Source organism: Camelina sativa, chromosome 20, assembly GCF_030686135.1.
Source record: "Camelina sativa cultivar CO46 ecotype springtype chromosome 20, ASM3068613v1".
In the NCBI taxonomy this organism is placed as follows: domain Eukaryota; kingdom Viridiplantae; phylum Streptophyta; class Magnoliopsida; order Brassicales; family Brassicaceae; genus Camelina; species Camelina sativa.
The window spans coordinates 789,203-809,061 of record NC_141899.1 but is presented as its reverse complement, the minus strand read 5'-3'; the positions used below and the strand labels follow the sequence as shown (position 1 = coordinate 809,061).

Genomic DNA, 19,859 nt, shown 5'->3' with positions numbered 1-19,859 from the left:
ACAAGAACAACAAAGAGTGGAGACAAAACATGGACGTTAATGCTTACAAGTACAATACAACAGAGTTATGTATCTCACTTATGAGTTAAGTAACAATTTGCTAACGTGTTACATAGCTTTGGTTAATCAGATAACCAAAAATAACCAATCAGAAATAGAGGTAAAGAAAAGACATATTACAAAACGCATGAACAAATAAATTATCAAAAAGAAGACACGTTTGGTAACCATTTTCTACACACACACAAGTACATATATCTACCATTCACCCCCACTGGTTCTCTGACCTAAACTGCATATGTTCCTCTTGTTTGTGACGCCTTATTGTTCTCTTCAGGCAACAACCGTAAGAAGCATCTGACACAATCCACCAAACACAGAGATCAAATAACTCTTAACACAGATCTTAAGGGAAGTGTGATCAGAGATCATGTGAGACAGACAGCAACTACAGTGACAAATGAGAAACATTAAGGTCTTATGCAAACCTAAGTAAACTGCCTACCAGCTATTATGTAATTAGAGCAATATAAACTATCTGATTATAGTGAAGTGTTTTATATTGGTATCGGATATAAGATATAAACCGCACTTACTTGATAGCTGGTCAACAGTTGCTGCGAGCAAGAAGAAGTCGTCAAAAGAGATATAACTTGTTGAGTTCTTGATCAGGGTTCCCGCACTAACAGCTACGAGCTTCAGTGTTCAAGACCTTCCTCTGCAGCATCAACGTGTTCAGACTATATCAAGGTTAGATTACATCTGTTGCAAGAAAACCAATCCAGCAGCCAGCGGTTGATGTGTGAATAGGATATATATATCTCAAAGAGCACAACAACCCTTATTTAATCTTAGGATTGGTAAAAAAGTAATACTCACTAAGAGCGATCTAGTCTTAGTTTCTAACGGTTAAGGCAATTTAAATTTGAAGGCACATAGTTAGCAGATCTGTTCGGTGTAAGAGACTTTTTCTTTTTAAGACTTAACACGGAAAGAAAAATGTATCCCACATGCTCAACGAGAACAGAAGTTAAGATAAAATTAACACTTACAGAAGGTTCGAAGTCAGGGTTTGACAAGTTCACTGTGAGGTTTCTCATCAACAGCAGAACCTGCAAGACAAACTGTGATTAGTGAAGGATACTATAAAAAGAACAGTCACTGACAGGTACAAATAGGTACTCCTAAAAACTGACCGATGGTTGTACAACCCCATTCAAAATTTTAAAAAGGAATCTATAAATACATCCTTTAATAAGTTCAGCTGTGTGAGACGACTATAAGGGCAGTACGTGAACTATTTAGAGTAACGACTGGAAACACCACCAAGCCAAATTACAACCGATATAAGGAAGCTGAAAGAACAGGCACCATTCGAGTAGAAGCCTAAATGATGGATATGCTGTCACATACATCATTTAATATAAAGGCAAGTACACTACAACTCACAGTTTCGAAATTTATAGGATCCATTTCCTTGAGTTTTTTCATGCGGCCTTTGCTGTCGGGATCGAAGACACTCCCAATGAAATTATAAACTTCAGCAAAATCAGGAAGACCTGCAAAGCAACCATTACAACAGTGTCCACCATAAAATGAAAACTCAGAAATAGTCACCCAACTTTTCAGATAAGTACCATGCATTGAGGGAGCTGGTTTTGCCAGTCTTAAATCTTGGGAATCTGATAGTGTTCTGCTTGAGCTTCCTATACCAGATGCTGCAGGACTACTCTCACTTGGTATGCCATTTGATCCAACAACAACTGAAACAATAATATTGTAAGCCACATTTAGCATCTGAAACTTCATAAGATAGAGTAACTCCACTACCAAAGCAAACTACAGAAATTGAGTAGAGATGAGAATGCATGCCTTCCGGTCCACAAAAAGCATCAAGTTCATCTTCTGGTGGAGTAACCCCGCTTACGGCTATGTTCAGCAATGCAGAGGTATCATCATCCCATGAAGTATAGCCAGGAAGGTTATTTATTTGAGGAGGAAAAGTCATGGAAACGTGAAGCGACATTTGAGCTGCAGAATTGAGGTGCGGTCAGATTGATTACATGTAACTTAATCTGTCCACCCAAAGCAATATCTATTATAGTGGAACTGACCATTCTTCGATGCCTTTTGAGGATATGGGTGAGCAGCTTTGCGCTTAGGCCTAGGGGGTGGCACATGTGCTAAAGTCCCATTTTTCTGAACCTTTAAAAAGTATTTTTGGGCATGGCTCCTGATCTGCAGCAAATAAAGCAGGTACATGAAGATTGAGAGGGGAAATCTGCCAAGTTTGTATATTAAACCAAAAAATCCAGAGAAGCTGATGTCAAACCTGAATAACTGTCTTTGAACCAACAAAGTCTTCTATTTTTTTCCAGTCCCGATCAAACCTAGGGACACAAGAAAACTGTCAGCAAGAAAGTAAAACTCTTTTCTCAGAAAGAGAGACTTTCACACACAAAAGTGCAATGTAACTATTACCAAAATCCTGCACTTAATACACAGAAGAAAAAAGTTTAGGACAGGTTAGAAATTGGTTTCATGCATTGCTCTAAAAGCTGACTTTGTAGTAAGTTTTTTCAGTTCTCATGTTGAAACCAGATGCCAAGTCCTTAAATGAATCATTTTGGCAAGCTTAGATAAGATTAACTACACTTTGGTTTTCTGAGAAAAAAAAAAGCATTCATCAAAGACTAATCCAAACTCTGGTCTGTCTGATTTACCTAACCAATCTAAGAAGACATTGCTGCTTCTTTAGTTAAAATCCAATTTACTTAGGCAAAAAATCTAGATGACCAAACTTTGATCTGATCAAAGTTTATCACTTTATCAACCCTAACCTAACATTGCTGCTTATATACTTAAAATCAAATTACATAGGCAAAAACTCGAGATGACCAAACTTTGATTTATTAACCCTAACCTAACATTTTAACTGAAGGGGCCAACTTCACGGATCAGGTAGTGTAATTTATCATAGACTGATTAAAGTAAAGGCGAAATTACGCAAAATTCAGCTAGAATTAGAGCTGGAAAAAACACAGAATCAAATTCCATGGTGGAAGAAGAAAAAGTAAGAATAGAGCGGGTGAAATTACAATTGAAGAGCTTCCAGAAACTTATCGTGCTCTCCTTCAGTCCAACTCTCTCTGGACTTAGTGATCGTGTAAGCTTTCCTCACTTTCTTCTCCGGTGCTTCCCCAGCTTCCGTCGATAAAGAAGAAGAAACCGTCGTGCTCGTCATCTCTGCAGTAGCATCTTCCGACGGTAGTGCTTCAGCGACCACCGGATTGGTTGAGGTCATCGGTTTTTTTCTCACAAAGATTGCGATCGTTTAGAGAGAGAGAGAGAGAGAGAGAGAGAGTGAAGAGAGAAGAAGGCTTTTAGAGAGAGAAATGACAGGCAAAGAAGTTGGTGTAATAATATGTGGAAGAGCTTCACTTCCAATTTCAGGCCATCCATTTTTCTTTATTTATAATAAAAATTTGGTAAATTTTAAAGTTTTTTTTTTTTTTTTTTGCTTCTTCTCTCTGTCTTTCGATGTGCGCTTCTAACTAACCACGTGCTATTTCGGTTTACAAAGTTTTATCAACGTACCAAATCGGTTTAGGTATACCAGTGAATTTAATACGAGAAATCCGGTCCGGCTCGGGAGTTGTAAAAGTAGCCTTTCAAATCCAATCCATTTACAGGTCTCCGGATTAGAAAACCAGAAAAACTGAGCCACAATGATGATGATGATGATGATCCTAACCGTTGGCGAGGAATGAGAGACCTTGTCATCGTCTTTGGCTCCTCCTCCTCCGCCATTACCAATCCTCACCACCACCACCGTCGTCGCTGTTACGCCACCGCACCAGAATCGAACCGGAAAACTAAACCGAGTCCTTCTCTCACCAAGCTACTTCCGTCACTACCGCAGCAACACTCAGCTTCTTCTCCTGCTCCAGTTTCCGCGACTCATTCTCTCTCTAGCCACTTCTCTAACGTCGTTAGATGGATTCCTGATGGCTCGCTCGAGTATTACGCTGATTTCGCCTCGAAGCTCGCTGAGGACGGCCGAATTGAGGACGTCGCTCTCATCGCCGAGACTTTGGCTGCAGAGTCCGGAGCTAATGTGGCGCGTTTTGCTTCCATGGTTGATTATGATCTCTTGTCGAAAGCGATTTCTTCGAATCTTCGACAAGGTAAGATTGAGAGCGTGGTTTATACTTTGAAGAGGATTGAGAAGGTAGGGATTGCTCCATTGGACCTTGTCGATGATTCGTCTGTGAAATTAATGAGGAAACAGTTTCGTGCAATGGCTAACTCTGTGCAAGTAGAGAAAGCTATTGATCTACTGGAGATACTTGCCGGTAAATACTATATCAATCTTGCTGTGTTTTTTAAACCGGACTTTGAACCTCTTGAATTAAGTGGCTGCTTCTTATTTCAGGTCTCAGATTCAAAATCAAAGAGCTGGTGGATCCTTTTGATGTTGTAAAGAGTTGTGTTGACATTTCCAATCCTCAGTTAGCTATTAGGTAAGGCTTGTTTGTTTACACTCCCCTTATACTGATTCAGGTTAATTGTTTTTGAAATTTAGAAAGTAAGCACAAGAATGCTGAATATAGTGTGCTGCTAACGCTTTGATTAATATGGAATGCAGATACGCATGTCTTTTGCCACATACAGAGATATTGCTTTGTAGAATTATTCATGGTTTCGGAAAGAAAGGAGATATGGTCTCTGTTATGACAGCATATGAAGCCTGCAAACAGATTCTAGATACTCCTAACATGTATATATTCCGAACGATGATAGATGTTTGTGGGCTGTGTGGTGATTACGTTAAATCGAGGTACATATATGAGGTAATTCCCTGATTATACTGAATGTTTTGCATAAGTATACTTTATTCGAACCATTACGTTTACTTTTGTCTGCCTTCCTGAATTTGAGATTTGTAGTTAACTCAGAATTTTGTGGCAGGATCTTCTCAAAGAAAACATTAAGCCAAATATTTATGTTATGAACAGCCTGATGAATGTTAATTCCCATGATCTTGGGTACACACTAAAAGTATACAAGAATATGCAGGTATTTCTTTTATCTCTTGATATGTAATTTAAGCTATAAGATATGAGTAGGTGAACTATCTAGATAGTATTTCGAATTGTTAAGTGCTATTTTGATGTTGGTTCAATCTACCCTCAAAATTTCAGATATAGGAATAGGTATTGACTGACCTTCAAATCTACATGTCATGGGCAGAAACTTGATGTTACAGCTGACATGACATCCTACAACATACTGCTGAAAACATGTTGCCTGGCTGGACGGGTTGATCTTGCCCAGGACATATACAACGAAGCAAAGCGAATGGAATCTTCCGGACTTTTGAAGTTGGATGCCTTCACATATTGTACTATTATAAAGGTACAATATCCACATTTTTGTAAAACTAATTTTATCATTATCTTTTGCTTTTGTATCCCTTAAGTCTCTGAATAATGCCTTAAGATCAGGTTTTTGCAGATGCAAAGATGTGGAAATGGGCACTCAGAGTCAAAGATGATATGAAATCTGTTGGTGTAACCCCAAATACTCATACATGGTCGTCGTTGATCAGCGCCTGTGCCAATGCAGGTTTAGTAGAGCAGGCAAATCACCTATTTGAAGAAATGCTTGCATCTGGCTGTGAGCCTAATTCTCAGTGTTTCAACATCCTACTGCATGCTTGCGTTGAAGCTTGCCAGTATGACCGAGCTTTTCGCCTTTTTCAATCTTGGAAGGGAAGCTCAGTTAAGGAAGCCTTATATGCAGATGATATAGTTAGTAAAGGTCGCTCTTCCAGCCCAAATAAATTGAAAAATCATGGTCCTGGGTCTTTGGTGAATAGTAATTCTACTTCACCTTATATCCAAGCCTCAAATAGATTTTTTTTCAAGCCAACAACTGCTACATATAATATACTCTTGAAAGCCTGTGGTACCGATTACTATCGAGGCAAAGAACTGATGGATGAGATGAAGAGCCTAGGTCTTGCACCAAATCAAATAACATGGTCGACTTTGATCGATATGTGTGGAGGTTCAGGCGATGTAGAAGGTGCTGTACGGGTGAGTCAACTTTTCTCTTGATTTTTTAAAAAAATATACTCATTCAAATCTCTTTCTAAAACAGAGAAATGACATTAAGGGGATCATACTTCTCGAGCTCATGTTTATAAGCTTACATGTACATTTATAGTATCATTTATGCGATTAAAGCAGTAATGTGATAAGTTCCCTGATATAAATTTTTCTTCCAGCACAGATTTTGAGAACTATGCATTTGGCCGGAACCAGACCTGATGTTGTTGCCTACACAACTGCAATCAAGGTATTAGTCTCTCTCTTACTGGTGCCAACCTTTCTGCATTGTTCTTAATTATTGCACAACTCAAAGGTGTGAAGATACAATTCTTATTATCTTGCAGATCTGCGCGGAAAATAAAAGTTTGAAGTTGGCATTTTCTTTGTTCGAGGAGATGAGGAGATATCAGATAAAGCCAAACTGGGTAATTCTGATGTTCGAATGGCTTTGTTTCTTTTTTCTTTTTCTTTCAGCTACTACCTTCCTCCATATTTGAAGTTCCCTTTAATGCTGTAAACTTTAACCCTCAGCAAGATAAATTGACCGTATATCTATCACGCCAGTTTAGGTAGTGTCAGAAGACTGAAGTTATCAGTGCTGTGTACAAAATTATGCATATAAAGTCCTGAAGTTATTAGACTAGTCTAAATTGACGAAATGCATTGCTATGACATGGGAAGCCGTTTCGCAATTTATCTCAGTATTTCTCAGTCCAGAAAGTTGTTTCTCAGGTGACCTATAATACACTTCTTAAAGCACGAAGCAAATATGGTTCTTTACTTGAAGTGCGGCAATGCTTAGCTATATATCAGGACATGCGAAAAGCAGGGTAAGAACAATTTACTTATATGGTGTCCTTTGATTTCTCTTCTTGATGGTTCCATATCTTCAAACAAGTGAGGAGGCATTCCTTTTTACTCACAAACAAAGCCACAACACTGCAGGTACAAGCCCAACGATCACTTTCTCAAGGAACTTATCGAGGAGTGGTGCGAAGGAGTCATACAGGAAAATGGTCAGAGCCAAGATAAAATAAGCGACCAAGAAGGAGATAATGTGGGGAGACCTGTAAGTTTACTCATTGAAAAAGTAGCTACACACTTGCATGAGAGAACAGCTGGAAACCTTGCAATTGACCTTCAAGGACTTACCAAGGTAAGTTAATGGAGACAATGAAGTATTTTGTGCGCTTGTAATCCTATCAATTCAACTCCTTCAGCATATGACCATGTCAAGCTTTTGCATTTATTTACAGGTTGAGGCTCGACTTGTTGTTCTAGCAGTTTTGCGAATGATCAAGGAAGACTATATGCGAGGTAAGTCTACACACCAATACATTCTCTCTCTTGCATTAACTTTTTTGACTCGGTAAACATTTCAAACGGGTACAGCATACAAGCACACGTGGTTGAATTTTATTCCAATAGAGACAAAAAAAGCACACTTGTGAGTGACTAACTGAATCTCCCTTTGCAGGTGATGTTGTAATAGATGATGTGTTGATTATCCTAGAACCCGGTGAAGCAAATACCGAATCGGGAAAGCAAGAGATTCTTGTCAAAGAAGCGCTAGTGAAGCTTCTACAAGATGAACTGTCTCTTGTGGTTCTTCCTGCTGGACAAAGAAATATCAAACAGGATGCACACTGTGTGGATGATGAAAACCAAGATACAGCGCATACGTCAGAGAACAGTAAGTCATTTGTTAATATATCCTCGACGAGGAGACCTGCAATTCTGGAGAGGTTGATGGTGACAAAGGCGTCTCTATATCAGTGGTTGCAGCGCAAAAAGTAGCTGTCTCTGACTTGTCACATTAATCAATCATCTTTGTATTCTATGCTAATTTCAAACCAGAAGCAGAAAGAAATGGGGGAAATATGTGGAATATTAATCATCTCAATGCGCATATTGTATACAATCTTTTAAGTAACAAATGAGTTGTCTTCTAAATAATCAGCTGACAGCTATCTTCCCAGTTCTGTGTAGATTCAAACCATAAATTAAAACCAAGTTTTGATCTGTGTAGTAATTCACATGTAGGAAACAGGCAATTACATGATCAGAAACTTTTAATTTGTAGCGTACACTTGTAGGTCTCTCTAATTGAACAGGAAGACAGCAAACTGATGATCAGAGCCAATCCTGCTGCTGCAGTTTCAGGGGCAAGTAAACTTCTGATAAATACTGGAAACCAAAAGTGCTCAACGCCTGAATCTCAGCCTTCTGCTTCGATTTGACCATCAGATTAAGTTCCTCGACCCACCCAGGGTTTTTCTTCACGAAATCCTCCTCTAGCATATCCTTCCCGGTCTTAATATCCTGCTCAGTCATTGGCAACCTACACTGCTCAGGTATCTTATACTTGTCCAAATCACTTGGCCTGATCCCAAGCCACTTGATATCAGGTGTAGTCAAGTTTGCACTATCGTAAGACATGTTCTTCGACCCACATCCGTAAACCGACAAGATCTTCAACCCGTAAGGATCACTATCCACCAAGGCAAGCACTGGAAGCTTAAGCTCCATTTTCATTTTCCTCAAGAAGAGCCTTGTGGCTACATCAGGCTGGCCTTTTGCAGTCACGATGATACAAGGGAACCGGTTGTAGAATCTGTCTTCTGCTAACCTCATATAAGCTGCATCTTTTTCAACTAAGAGTATGAACAAAGCATCACTCTGCATATCTCCAACCCGGTCAATGTTTGGTGGAATGGCTTTCCCACCCATTCCCATCTTTGTGCAATCTATCATATCTCCATTGTCACTGAATATGAGCCTTCCCACCACCACACCTTTCTCTGATGCAATTACATTGAGGCTTGACCTTGTGCAGCCGAGCATACACGAGACATCGTCCAACACAGCATCACTCTGTGTCTGGTCCTGCAAATTCAGTAAGGTTACAAATTGGTTCAAAACCTTCCAAAATTGGCTCAACTACACAGATTCAATGCCATTACTTGCTCAATACCAAAATCAGATCTAAACAATGAGTACCATTCTCTAACTTCTAAACTAAAAGCAAGAAGATCCAACCTGGAAAAGCTTAACGTCGGTGTAAAAGAGATCACGCTTGGTAACATGAATCTTACTGAGGCAGAGTTGGTGGATAAGGGCGAGGATACGAGTGGTGATGGTAGTCTTCCTGACAGAAGAAACGGAAGCAAAAGGCCGGAGGGTGGATTTGTCTTTTAACACAATACGGTCTAGCTCAGGAACATACAGCTGATTCGAGGCGGCGCGTGAAGGAACATTAAAGGAGAAGCCATCACCGGCGAGAATCGAACGGGCGATCTGGACGATGACTGTCTCTATCTCTGTCTGCACGGAGGAGAGTGAGAGATCTGCGACTTCACGGCAGGAAGATGAGAGAGAGAGATCAGCTAGGGTTAGTGGTTTCGATGAAGAGGAGGAAGCACCGCCGGCTCCAGCGGCGGCTTTGATAGAAGAGGAAACATAGGATTTGAAAAGCTCGAGGATAGCTTCGTCTGGTTTCAGAATGTTTTTGAAGGGAAGCTCCTCCGCGTCGTCGTCTTTAGATCGTTTCCGCTTCTTCTTATCCGCCATCTGTAGACAGCGACGGAGATGCGGCGGCCGAGAGAGTTCTTAGTACTAACAATGGCGGGAAAATTTACTCCTTTAGGTCAACGTATCTCGTGAATGTCAGTCAATCTTTAGGGCAACTTAAGAGATAGAATTATGAAAGTTTTATTAAGTTAAGTAATTGAGATTCAAACAAAAAGTCGATATGTCCGAGTGGTTAAGGAGATAGACTTGAAATCTATTGGGCTTCGCCCGCGCAGGTTCGAACCCTGCTGTCGACGATGTTTTTTTTTAGTTATTGGGTTTACAAAGCGTAATTTACGGCCCATATATTTAGCCCAATATACTAAACTAGGCCCTACATCTCTATAAAAAAAATATTTAAACGCTAGTCTCTTCCGCCAAAATCAAATCAACGGTCCAGATGAGAAACGAGTCAACGTGTCAATCCAAAAAGATCTCAGATCTGCCACTAGCTTCCTGAACGACTGCTTTTGATCGACCGTCCACGTCAGCGATCCTCGCCAATACGTGATGTGGAAATATCCGATCTGACGTGGAATTTCACAAACGTTCGGGACCTCTAGTTTTATCCACGTCAGAAATTACGATTTACGAATTTTTAATTTTTTTATTGTTTAATATTCTCGTCGACAAAATCTTTGTAATATCTATCTATCTCCGGAAAAATAAAAATCGGTGGCTTATGGTCGTCTCCGATTTCCACTCTCTGGGAGACAGCTAAAGAAAAAAAAAACTCATAATCAAAAAAATTCTTCACTCTGTTTTTTTTTTTGTTTTTTCTTTCTTTCTAAAAGAAGCTTCGGTTCTTTGTGTATTTTGCTTTGCCTTTTTTGATTCCTTTGTGTTTCTCTCTAATTCCCAACCGAGTTAGCTGCTGCTTTGTGCTAGATCCATTATTCTGGTGATTGATGCAACTTTTGGAGCTCGATTCTTCCTTGTAGGATTTGATTATTGTAAGATCAGTACTACTCTCTTTGGAATTCAGATGCTTTTGTTTTGGTTTTGTTTTCGATTTGAAGTTGAGATTTAGGTTTTTTTTTAATGATTCTTCGAAAAGTTTACTTGATTGAGTTGGTTGTTTGAAATTTCGTGGTCTTCAACTCTGTGTTCTACTAATCTGGAGTATTATTCGATTCTAACTCCTCTAGCTTTACGATTTTTTTCGAATTTAGGGTTTCTGGCTTGTGGTGTGATGAATGTTAATAAGGAAGGGGAGGGTTCACGTTACCCAATCACTGATCGAAACACCGGAGATACGAAATTGGATAGAGTTGAGAGTCGGACAGAGAAGCATAGTGAAGAAGATAAGGTTAATGGAATCACTATGAATGTGAGAAATGGGAGTTCAGGCGCTGCTGGACTGCAAATTCCACTGTCGCAACAAACATCAGCAACTGTTTGTTGGGAAAGGTTTCTTCATGTGAGAACCATTAGAGTTCTTCTTGTTGAGAATGATGACTGTACTCGTTATATCGTTACTGCTCTTCTTCGTAATTGTAGCTATGAAGGTCAGTTTTTTGAACCCTAGATCTATATCACCATTAGTTTTGTTTGGTTGATTGATTATTAACTCTGTCATGGCAGTTGTTGAGGCTTCAAATGGGATACAAGCTTGGAAGGTGTTAGAAGATTTAAACAATCATATTGATATTGTTCTAACTGAGGTGATCATGCCTTACTTGTCTGGTATCGGTCTCTTGTGCAAGATTTTGAACCACAGATCTCGTCGGAACATCCCTGTCATTAGTGAGTTTTTTTTTTTTTGTTCCTGGTTGAGTCTTCTCTAGCTTTTGTTGGAAGTAGATGCTTTTAACTACATTCCACTGTGAGATTTGTGTTGCAGTGATGTCATCTCATGACTCAATGGGGCTGGTCTTTAAGTGCTTATCGAAAGGAGCTGTTGACTTTCTTGTTAAGCCTATAAGAAAAAACGAACTTAAGATCCTTTGGCAGCATGTTTGGAGGAGATGCCAAAGTGTATGTCCTTGCTCATATGTGATTAATTCAAAAAGATTTGGTCTTTGTGTTTCGGGCTTTTATTGATGTACAACTGGTGATAAGAAGTAAACTAGAAAGTCTTTGTCTAATTGTGGATTGGTATCTTCTTTTTGGTTTCTCATGGTTTTCCTTCTTTCTTGTTCACAGTCTAGCGGTAGTGGAAGTGAGAGTGGAACGCATCAAACTCAAAAGTCTGTGAAATCAAAGAGTATTAGAAAATCTGATCATGATTCAGGAAGCAGTGGTGAGAATGAAAATGGGAGCATTGGCCTGAATGCTAGTGATGGAAGTAGTGATGGGAGTGGCGCTCAGGTAAGACGAATGTGCAATACCAATAATCTAATATAGATATCTGATAAGTTACCCTTTTAAAAAAATCTTCACCATAAATGGTAGGGGTCGGACGATCGAACTTCGCATGTGCACTCAGATGCTTGTAAATGGTGGAAGCGCTTAACTAATCAATTGTAGAACTCAATGATGTTTAACTTAGATCTTTGCATTGATAAACTGGGTGAAAAATTCTAGTTCATTCTGAAGTTTATTTTGCACATGTTTTATTTTTCAAAACCTAGATTGATTTTTATAATACTCCTTTTACTCAGAGCTCTTGGACGAAAAAAGCTGTGGAGGTTGACAGTCCACGAGCGGTATCTCTATGGGATCGAGTCGATAGTACTTGCGCCCAAGTAGTACATTCTAACCTCGAGGTTCCAAGTAATCAGTTGGTTGCAGCACCTGCTGATAAGGAGACCCAAGAACAGGATGAAAAATTTGGTAAGGAAACGAAGCTGTGATTTCTCAGTTTTTTTTCTCTTTTTACAAACTTAGAAACATGATACTGAATGTTTTTTTCATTCATCATTTTTGCAGAAGATGTCACAATGGGTAGAGACTTGGAGATCAGTATTCGTAGAAATAGTGATCTGGAACTGGAGCCAAAAGATGAACCCCTATCTAAAACTCCTGGCATTATGAGACGGGATAATTCATTTGAAAAGAGCTCTAGTAAATGGAAAATAAATGTTGGGAAAGGACCACTGGACCTCAGTAGCGAAAGTCCTTCAAGTAAACAAATGCATGAAGATGGAGGATCGGGTTTTAAAGCTATGTCTAGCCACCTTCAAGATAACAGAGAACCTGAGGCGCCTAACACTCACTTGAAAACTTTAGATACAAATGAAGCTGCTGTCAAAAATTCCGAAGAGATTATGCACGTGGAACATAGTTCAAAGAGACATAGAGGAATTAAAGATGATGGGACATTAGTTAGGGATGACCGCAATGTGCTGAGGCGTTCGGAGGGATCAGCTTTCTCAAGGTACTTTCTTAGAGTCATTAACACATTCTACAAGCTCTGTTTTTTCTTCAGTATACAACCTTTTGAATACCGTATTGAAGAAGTATGGGATCGATTGACTGTTGGACTTGTACAGGTATAATCCAGCCTCAAATGTAAATAAGCTTTCTGGCGGGAACTTAGGAAGCAATTCTCTTCGTGATAATAGCAGCCAGGATCTATTAAAAAAGACTGAAGCCGCATGTGATTGTCACTCAAACATGAACGAGAACGAGAGTCTCCCCAATAATCACCGGTCACATGTTGGTAGCAATAACTTTGATATGAGTTCCACTACTGATAACAACGCTTTCACAAAACCAGGAGCTCCAAAAGTAAGCTCAGCAGGATCTTCATCAGTCAAGCATTCATCATTTAAGCCTTTACCCTGTGATCATCATAATCAGCATGCCTCCTATAATCGTGTCCATGTCGCTGAGAGGAAGCTACCTCCACAATGCGGATCCTCAAATGTGTACAACGAAACGATCGAAGGTAACAACAACACAGTGAATTACAGTGTGAATGGAAGTGTATCAGGTAGTGGTCATGGAAGCAATGGGCCATATGGAAGCAGCAATGGTATGAATGCTGGAGGAATGAATATGGGAAGTGATAACGGTGCTGGCAAAAACGGAAATGGCGATGGTAGTGGAAGCGGAAGCGGAAGTGGTAGCGGAAACGTAGCAGATGAAAATAAGATCTCTCAAAGGGAAGCTGCTTTGACAAAGTTCCGTCAGAAGAGAAAAGAGAGGTGCTTCAGAAAGAAGGTAAATTCTTGAACAAACCTCTTGACTGTTTCATGACGGCTATAACTCTAAGAACAGATATAAATCCATGGTTTAACAAAACCAGTATTTGTAAAATTTGTTAAATGTTTTCAGACGTTTAATGATGATTTGGTTTTTGGTGAATCTTTTCTTCTCAGGTACGATACCAAAGCCGGAAAAAACTTGCGGAACAACGCCCTCGTGTGCGTGGCCAATTTGTCCGTAAAACAGCGGCTGCAGCGGACGATAGCGACATAAAAGACATTGAGGATAGCTAACGGAAAACTACAAAACCAAGTATTTCTCTGCCCGAAAATATGAGTAATGTGCTCATCATCTATCTTATATATATATATCTTATATGTCACATGTTTTAACATTTTCCCTTCAAAGTCTGATTCTTTTGATACTACTGCTACTAGTACTATTCACGAAACAAAGAGACGACGACATTTGATTGTTTGGCCATTGTCGTTGTCTGGTCTGGTTTGTGAATTTAGGACGAAGGGTTCGGTTTCATAAGTTCCAGGATGTAGTGAAATGAAATATCTTTGTAGATGTCGTAAACTTGTAAAAACAATAACACCACTTGTTTGTATTTTTATTTTTGTATAAGCTTTGCTTTTTGGGGCCGAACACAATACGGCGTCGCACTTGTACCAGCATTATCTCTTGTAATATATAATATGATGATTAGCTTATGTTGTAATTTTTACTAGAATACAACTATTTTAGTTTCATCTTTAAAAATATTCTCTTTTCAACACCAATTTAGAAAGGAAGAATAATCAAATGATTGAGAAACTATCATGGACATGGTGACCACGATTGTTGCTTATTCATGTTCTGTTCTAATATTTACCTCTTTTGTGTGTTGACCTCTTTTGGAAGAAGATGAAATATTACATGGGGTAGTTAATATAAATTATAATTTTTATGTGTCTTTTTGACACTAATAAAAGATTTATTTGTCAGAAAGTCAAATTAAAATTAATTTGTATCACATATATTAAAATAAAATTAAAATTAAAAAAAAAAGAATGAAAAATTAAGCGATTGGAGCCGAGATTGGCTAGGCGTGCTCGTTTTCACATTTCAAAGTTCTCAGCTTTTCTCTCTCTCTCTCTCTCTCTCTCTCTTGCTTTCGAGATCATCGAACGCAATCAAAACGAAGAATCATTTTAAGAGGAAGAAGAAGAAGAAGAAGAAGAAGATCGAGAAGCTTAATGGGTTGGATCCCGTGTTCTGGGAAATCGAGCGGGAGGACTAAGACTCGCAGAAACGGTGACCAAAAACTCAACAGGAAGTCCTCTAATTGTTCTCTGTCTACTTCAGGTAAGAGGGTTTCTCACTCTACATCCTTTTAATTCTGGGTTTTAAGCTTCTCAAGCTTATATTTTTGTAAATTTTTAATCTTTGATCATTAGTATGCTTTTCTGATTCCGTTGAGGCTAATGCTGATTAGGGTTTTTTTTTGTTCCTTCTGATTTTAGTAGCTTCAGACTAGTCTGATTCACACTCTTAGTTGTATTTTTGACCTAAATAATGTGTTATTTGCATGCCTCTTTTTGTGGATTTAAGTTATTCTGATGAAAGCTAAAACGGGACTTTGATTTGTAAAGCTTTGAATTTTTGCTCCTGCGATGTAAAGTATTGATCTTTAGACACTTCTGCTCAGCTTGTGTTGATTAATGATTCCGCTTTCTTTTTTGGTAGAGAAATCTAAGGCCAAATCATCCTTTAGTGACAAGAGTGAATCCAAAAGTAAAGGTTCTGATCACATTGTGGCTCAAACGTTTACCTTCTCTGAGCTAGCTACTGCCACTAGAAACTTCAGAAAAGAATGTCTTATAGGAGAAGGAGGGTTTGGTAGGGTTTACAAAGGATACTTAGCCAGCACTGGCCAGGTTCGTTATTTTTTTTGGCTCGGTTCTCTAGTTTTAACCTTTTGAATGTTCTTAGTAATGAACGCTTACTTAATTACTTTGTTTTTCATTTGTAGACAGCGGCTATCAAGCAACTTGATCATAATGGTTTACAAGGAAACAGGGAGTTCCTTGTCGAGGTTCTCATGTTGAGTCTTCTTCATCACCCGAATCTTGTTAACTTAATAGGATATTGTGCTGATGGAGATCAACGGCTTCTTGTGTACGAGTACATGCCTTTAGGTTCACTGGAAGATCATTTGCATGGTATGCGCTTCTAACACGCCTATGGATACTTTTCAATATTAAGGAAACGTCTTAAAGTTTGAATGGAGCGATCCTTTTTTATTTTTCAGACATTTCACCTGGGAAGCAGCCACTTGACTGGAACACCAGAATGAAAATAGCTGCAGGTGCTGCAAAAGGGCTTGAGTATCTGCATGACAAAACCATGCCACCAGTGATCTATCGAGACTTAAAATGCTCCAATATTTTGCTCGGCGATGACTACTATCCAAAGCTATCCGACTTCGGGCTGGCCAAACTTGGCCCAGTGGGTGACAAGTCTCATGTGTCGACTCGGGTTATGGGAACATATGGATACTGCGCTCCTGAGTATGCAATGACAGGACAACTAACACTCAAATCAGACGTTTACAGCTTTGGTGTTGTTCTGTTGGAGATTATAACCGGTAGGAAAGCAATAGACAGTTCAAGATCCACTGGAGAACAGAATCTAGTCGCATGGGTAAGGAAGAAAACAAACTTTGTTTTCTCTGTAGATGTTTCCTTCTAATTGAATTCTATGAAATGCTCTCTTTTTAGGCAAGGCCTTTGTTTAAAGACAGGAGGAAATTCTCTCAAATGGCTGATCCAATGCTTCAAGGTCAATACCCACCGCGAGGTTTGTACCAAGCACTCGCTGTAGGAGCGATGTGCGTGCAAGAGCAGCCAAATCTTAGACCTCTCATTGCTGATGTTGTCACTGCACTCACTTACCTCGCCTCCCAAAACTTCGATCCTATGGCTCAGCCAGTCCAAGGCTCCCTTTTCGCTCCTGGAACTCCACCTAGATCAAAGAGAGTCTGAAAACAATCCAAAAGAATCGCAAAACCATGTGAGTTATTTACCCTAGACTGATCCCGGGCTGTCTTTTTTTATCCGGATGGGTTTCAGACTAAAGTATGAAAGTATTTCGTAAGATTTGCCTGTAGATATTTGTAAGAAAAGAGAGAGAGAGAGAGAGAGTTTACAAAGAGGCCGGTTTATAATGTTGTTATAGGTGATGGTCTTCAGAAGTAATGTTATGTAGCATTTGCTTTGAATTATGATAATATATCATTATATTGTATTGAGGAATGTTTCTGTTTTCATTCCTGAATTATTATTGTAATATACTACAGCTCCAAAACTCTTTAAAGGTTAGATTTTGATTGTATTACTACCATCCCTAGTGTTAATGTAGTAAACATAGACGAAAAGACAAAACGATCAAAAGAAGCAAAACATAAGAATTCAAGTTGACAAAAACCTTGTAAGAGGAACAAAACTGACCTTAAAAGAAAGAACTTTCTTCTGGGTTGAAATCCCAAAGTTGACCAAAACTAATCAGAGACACACAAGACAAGACCACACTCCCTCTCCTCTCCATGGAGTCAACAAAAAGAACATCTTTCCGATCAAAGTCTTGAGAACAGAGAAAGAGAGAGAAATCAACTGATGGGTAACCTCGGGTGCGACTCCCATGGCGAATTGAACGACGCAGAGTTTAGTAAACCATTACCTTCAATTGGTTTATACGTTGCTGCAGCTTCACTGATCTGCGGACTAGCCATGGCCGCAGATCTTCTTCACGGCTTCCGACACCGCAAGTTCTGGTTCCCCTGTAAGTTCTTTTCTCTCAACGCAACTTCTCTGACTTTCATCGGCGTCGGGATCAAACTCTCTGTCGATCTCAACACTTCGATGCCTAGTCGCCACGACCAGTTGTCTAAACTCAGTAGCAGCGTCTTCGTGTGTACCGTGATGGGCAACTCCATGCCATCTCTAGGTATTATGGAGAACCAAGATCTCCTCATGAATCTCATGGCTTTAGGGATTCTTGTTATCACCGACGTTGTCAACATCTGTATACAGTTAGGCACAGGTGCCATCTACGCCTTTAAAGAAGAACACTTTCTTGTTCTGCTTCTCATGCTTCTTATGCTACTAATCTTGAGCTTCTCTGCTACTGCAGTCCCCACCACCAAAAGGATCTTGGAAACCAAGTACAAGAAGAAGTACGTTGCCTTGCAGTGTCCTTTGGCTACAGAGAGAACAACAGTAGCTAAGAGGATTCAGCAAGATTTGTCCAAGTTCTGGATGATGGCTCACACCAGTAGCCCTCAGTTCGTGATGGCTCGTTCTGTCACGTGCACTGCTTCTGGCTTCTTCTGTCTCTTGAGTGCCGTTACGTTAGGTGAGGCCATGGTTCGGTCTTATTTGCTGAGACCGAGGTCACTCGGCTTCTGCCACGGTGACTCTGATTACAAATGGTCAACCTTTTTGGTACTTGTATGCCAGACTACTGCAGTAGTCATAGGGACTGTTGCTCCTGCCATCAGATGGTTCACGGCTGTGAAATTTCACTGTCCGTTAAGAGGGAAGAAGTCTTACAGAGATGAGTTTAGAGTAGAGAGTTACTGGACACAATGGTTCTCTGAGAAGAAACAACGTCCCTTAAGCCTTTCGATCCTCAAAGACCGTAGCTGTAGGAAGATTGCACACGATGCAAAACGCTGGATACTGGATGTATGTATAGGAATACAGTATGTTATCGTGTTTGCAAGCAAAATTATCCGTTACATCTCGGTCTACTGTATAAGTAGAATCTTGATCTGCTGTTATTTTGCAGTCAGAAGACTCAGAACAAGGGGTACTGTTTCTCACGTTGAGTCAGAGAGTTCAAATCCAAGCTCGAGACAGGAGCTTGCGAGGTTTGTCTTGCATCTTGAAGGAGAGGACGAGCTGGTGGATTTGATGGTGCGGAGCAACTGTGAGGCCACGGATCATTGGATAACGAACGGAAGAAAAAAACAACCGATAGATCTGATAGAGCTTTTGGAAGCAACAACACCCGTTTCAAAAGGATTTGAAGGGATTAAAGAGTTTGACAGCAACGAGGTGGCTTCTCTTGCCGCATCTGGTGAGCCACCGAATTGTTGGGCTCTCCCGCTAGTAACACTTGCAACCATCGCTGTTGCTCTTCCCAATGTCAAGCCTTGCTCCGTGGAGAAGTTGCTTAATGCTGTCAATGAGGCCCTGGACTCTGTCAGCAAGTTTGAACACATCCTAGATACCGGAGGAGAGTTATCTAACTTGAGGAAAGCTGCTGAGGTAGTTTGGCTAGGAGTTGATCTCTATCATAAGTGGTTTGATGTGGATCTTCGGAAACTATCCAAGCAACAAAAAAGTCCAGAAGAAACACTTAGGGAGCTCGTGGAAGTCGCAAAGAAAGAGTTTTCAGAGTCGTGGCAGATGAACCTAATGGCATGCATGAAGCACAAACCCTCTCATTGGCCTATCAAGACTCTAGCGGCCAACTCCATGTACCGGATATGTCAAACCATTCTCCACAATTACGAGTCAAGAGACTACGGAACAGGGGAAGCTCTGCTAAAAAAGCTGGAAACCACAATCTCGGACATAGTTTCAGGTTGCTTTTGCAATGTAGGGCAAGTGATATCTATCAAGTGTTTGGTGACAGCTGTAGAAGTGAGGGAAGAATCAGTAAGAGGAGCAGCCCTGCATCTAGGAAAAACAGAGAAGATTATAGAGATTGTAGAGAGAAGATGCTTACCTGAACTGAAATGTGATAGGATGAAGAACATCGATGAATGGAGAGCATTCTACAAGATTAACTCTTCTGACAGTAATAACAAGACTGTTTCACCCGACTCAAATGAGCTGTGCATCTTTGTTGAATGATTTGCAGACTTAAGTATGAACTATGAAGTGTTGCTTACGAGCTGTTTGCATCTTTGTTTGTATCCATATAGAGGACTTTGTTTATAATGTTGTTTATAGGTGATCTCTTCACATGTATTGTAGCACATGCTTTGAAATGTGACAATAAGCTTAGTGTAAAGTAAAGTGTATGGCT

At 39.9% G+C, this 19,859-nt stretch overlaps 6 protein-coding genes and 1 non-coding gene across 18 annotated transcripts; 5 read left to right on the top strand and 2 right to left on the bottom strand.

The window, feature by feature from the left end:
• Positions 1 to 17: 17 nt before the first annotated feature.
• Positions 18 to 3,453, bottom strand: LOC104768456 (protein REVEILLE 4). 3 transcript variants are annotated; one of them, XM_010492449.3, is made up of 9 exons: positions 3,099 to 3,453; positions 2,333 to 2,390; positions 2,115 to 2,238; positions 1,873 to 2,031; positions 1,638 to 1,763; positions 1,450 to 1,559; positions 1,053 to 1,112; positions 597 to 740; positions 18 to 357 (listed from the first exon to the last, which is right to left on the bottom strand). In XM_010492449.3, the coding sequence occupies exons 1-8, from the start codon at positions 3,302 to 3,304 to the stop codon at positions 699 to 701; spliced, it is 885 nt and encodes a 294-aa protein (XP_010490751.1). In that variant the 5' UTR covers positions 3,305 to 3,453; the 3' UTR covers positions 18 to 357; positions 597 to 698. The 3 variants fall into 3 exon arrangements, with proteins under 3 accessions (XP_010490751.1, XP_010490753.1, XP_010490752.1); XM_010492451.3 differs by having other exon boundaries at positions 597 to 762; positions 3,099 to 3,447; XM_010492450.3 differs by having other exon boundaries at positions 597 to 718; positions 3,099 to 3,447.
• Positions 3,454 to 3,497: 44 nt separating this feature from the next.
• LOC104768454 (pentatricopeptide repeat-containing protein At5g02830, chloroplastic) lies at positions 3,498 to 8,069 on the top strand. Of its 3 annotated transcripts, none has more exons than XM_010492447.3 (12): positions 3,498 to 4,355; positions 4,436 to 4,523; positions 4,649 to 4,853; positions 4,972 to 5,079; positions 5,254 to 5,418; positions 5,508 to 6,101; positions 6,298 to 6,363; positions 6,461 to 6,541; positions 6,849 to 6,946; positions 7,062 to 7,272; positions 7,373 to 7,433; positions 7,594 to 8,069. In XM_010492447.3, exons 1-12 carry the CDS (start codon positions 3,767 to 3,769, stop codon positions 7,911 to 7,913), a joined length of 2,586 nt encoding a protein of 861 aa, XP_010490749.1. In that variant the 5' UTR covers positions 3,498 to 3,766; the 3' UTR covers positions 7,914 to 8,069. The 3 variants fall into 3 exon arrangements, 2 of the variants coding, with proteins under 2 accessions (XP_010490749.1, XP_087362479.1); XR_015593855.1 differs by having other exon boundaries at positions 3,502 to 4,355; positions 6,293 to 6,363; XM_087506353.1 differs by lacking the exons at positions 3,498 to 4,355; positions 4,436 to 4,523; positions 4,649 to 4,853 and having other exon boundaries at positions 4,991 to 5,079; positions 5,205 to 5,418.
• LOC104768455 (DNA topoisomerase 6 subunit A) lies at positions 7,987 to 9,852 on the bottom strand. Its single transcript, XM_010492448.3, has 2 exons — positions 9,156 to 9,852; positions 7,987 to 9,002 (listed from the first exon to the last, which is right to left on the bottom strand). The coding sequence occupies exons 1-2, from the start codon at positions 9,684 to 9,686 to the stop codon at positions 8,250 to 8,252; spliced, it is 1,284 nt and encodes a 427-aa protein (XP_010490750.1). The 5' UTR covers positions 9,687 to 9,852; the 3' UTR covers positions 7,987 to 8,249.
• Positions 9,853 to 9,861: 9 nt separating this feature from the next.
• TRNAS-UGA (transfer RNA serine (anticodon UGA)) lies at positions 9,862 to 9,943 on the top strand. Its single transcript has one exon. It is a non-coding gene; the product is annotated as a tRNA-Ser (tRNA).
• Positions 9,944 to 10,305: 362 nt separating this feature from the next.
• LOC104768453 (two-component response regulator-like APRR7) lies at positions 10,306 to 14,494 on the top strand. 3 transcript variants are annotated; one of them, XM_087506351.1, is made up of 10 exons: positions 10,336 to 10,639; positions 10,859 to 11,194; positions 11,271 to 11,432; positions 11,530 to 11,663; positions 11,832 to 11,996; positions 12,081 to 12,127; positions 12,290 to 12,461; positions 12,558 to 13,005; positions 13,121 to 13,793; positions 13,952 to 14,494. In XM_087506351.1, exons 6-10 carry the CDS (start codon positions 12,125 to 12,127, stop codon positions 14,069 to 14,071), a joined length of 1,416 nt encoding a protein of 471 aa, XP_087362477.1. In that variant the 5' UTR covers positions 10,336 to 10,639; positions 10,859 to 11,194; positions 11,271 to 11,432; positions 11,530 to 11,663; positions 11,832 to 11,996; positions 12,081 to 12,124; the 3' UTR covers positions 14,072 to 14,494. The 3 variants fall into 3 exon arrangements, with proteins under 3 accessions (XP_010490748.2, XP_087362477.1, XP_087362478.1); XM_010492446.3 differs by lacking the exon at positions 12,081 to 12,127 and having other exon boundaries at positions 10,306 to 10,639; XM_087506352.1 differs by lacking the exons at positions 10,336 to 10,639; positions 10,859 to 11,194; positions 11,271 to 11,432; positions 11,530 to 11,663; positions 11,832 to 11,996 and having other exon boundaries at positions 12,090 to 12,198.
• Positions 14,495 to 14,741: 247 nt separating this feature from the next.
• Positions 14,742 to 17,165, top strand: LOC104768450 (putative serine/threonine-protein kinase PBL7). The gene is made up of 5 exons (XM_010492441.3): positions 14,742 to 15,128; positions 15,510 to 15,700; positions 15,796 to 15,985; positions 16,075 to 16,466; positions 16,544 to 17,165. The coding sequence occupies exons 1-5, from the start codon at positions 15,020 to 15,022 to the stop codon at positions 16,805 to 16,807; spliced, it is 1,146 nt and encodes a 381-aa protein (XP_010490743.1). The 5' UTR covers positions 14,742 to 15,019; the 3' UTR covers positions 16,808 to 17,165.
• On the top strand, positions 17,143 to 19,844 carry LOC104768452 (uncharacterized). 6 transcript variants are annotated; one of them, XM_087506348.1, is made up of 3 exons: positions 17,307 to 17,864; positions 17,955 to 18,508; positions 18,612 to 19,844. In XM_087506348.1, exons 1-3 carry the CDS (start codon positions 17,438 to 17,440, stop codon positions 18,735 to 18,737), a joined length of 1,107 nt encoding a protein of 368 aa, XP_087362474.1. In that variant the 5' UTR covers positions 17,307 to 17,437; the 3' UTR covers positions 18,738 to 19,844. The 6 variants fall into 6 exon arrangements, with proteins under 6 accessions (XP_087362472.1, XP_010490744.1, XP_087362473.1 ...); XM_087506349.1 differs by having other exon boundaries at positions 17,955 to 18,525; XM_087506346.1 differs by having other exon boundaries at positions 17,143 to 18,508.
• Positions 19,845 to 19,859: the final 15 nt, after the last annotated feature.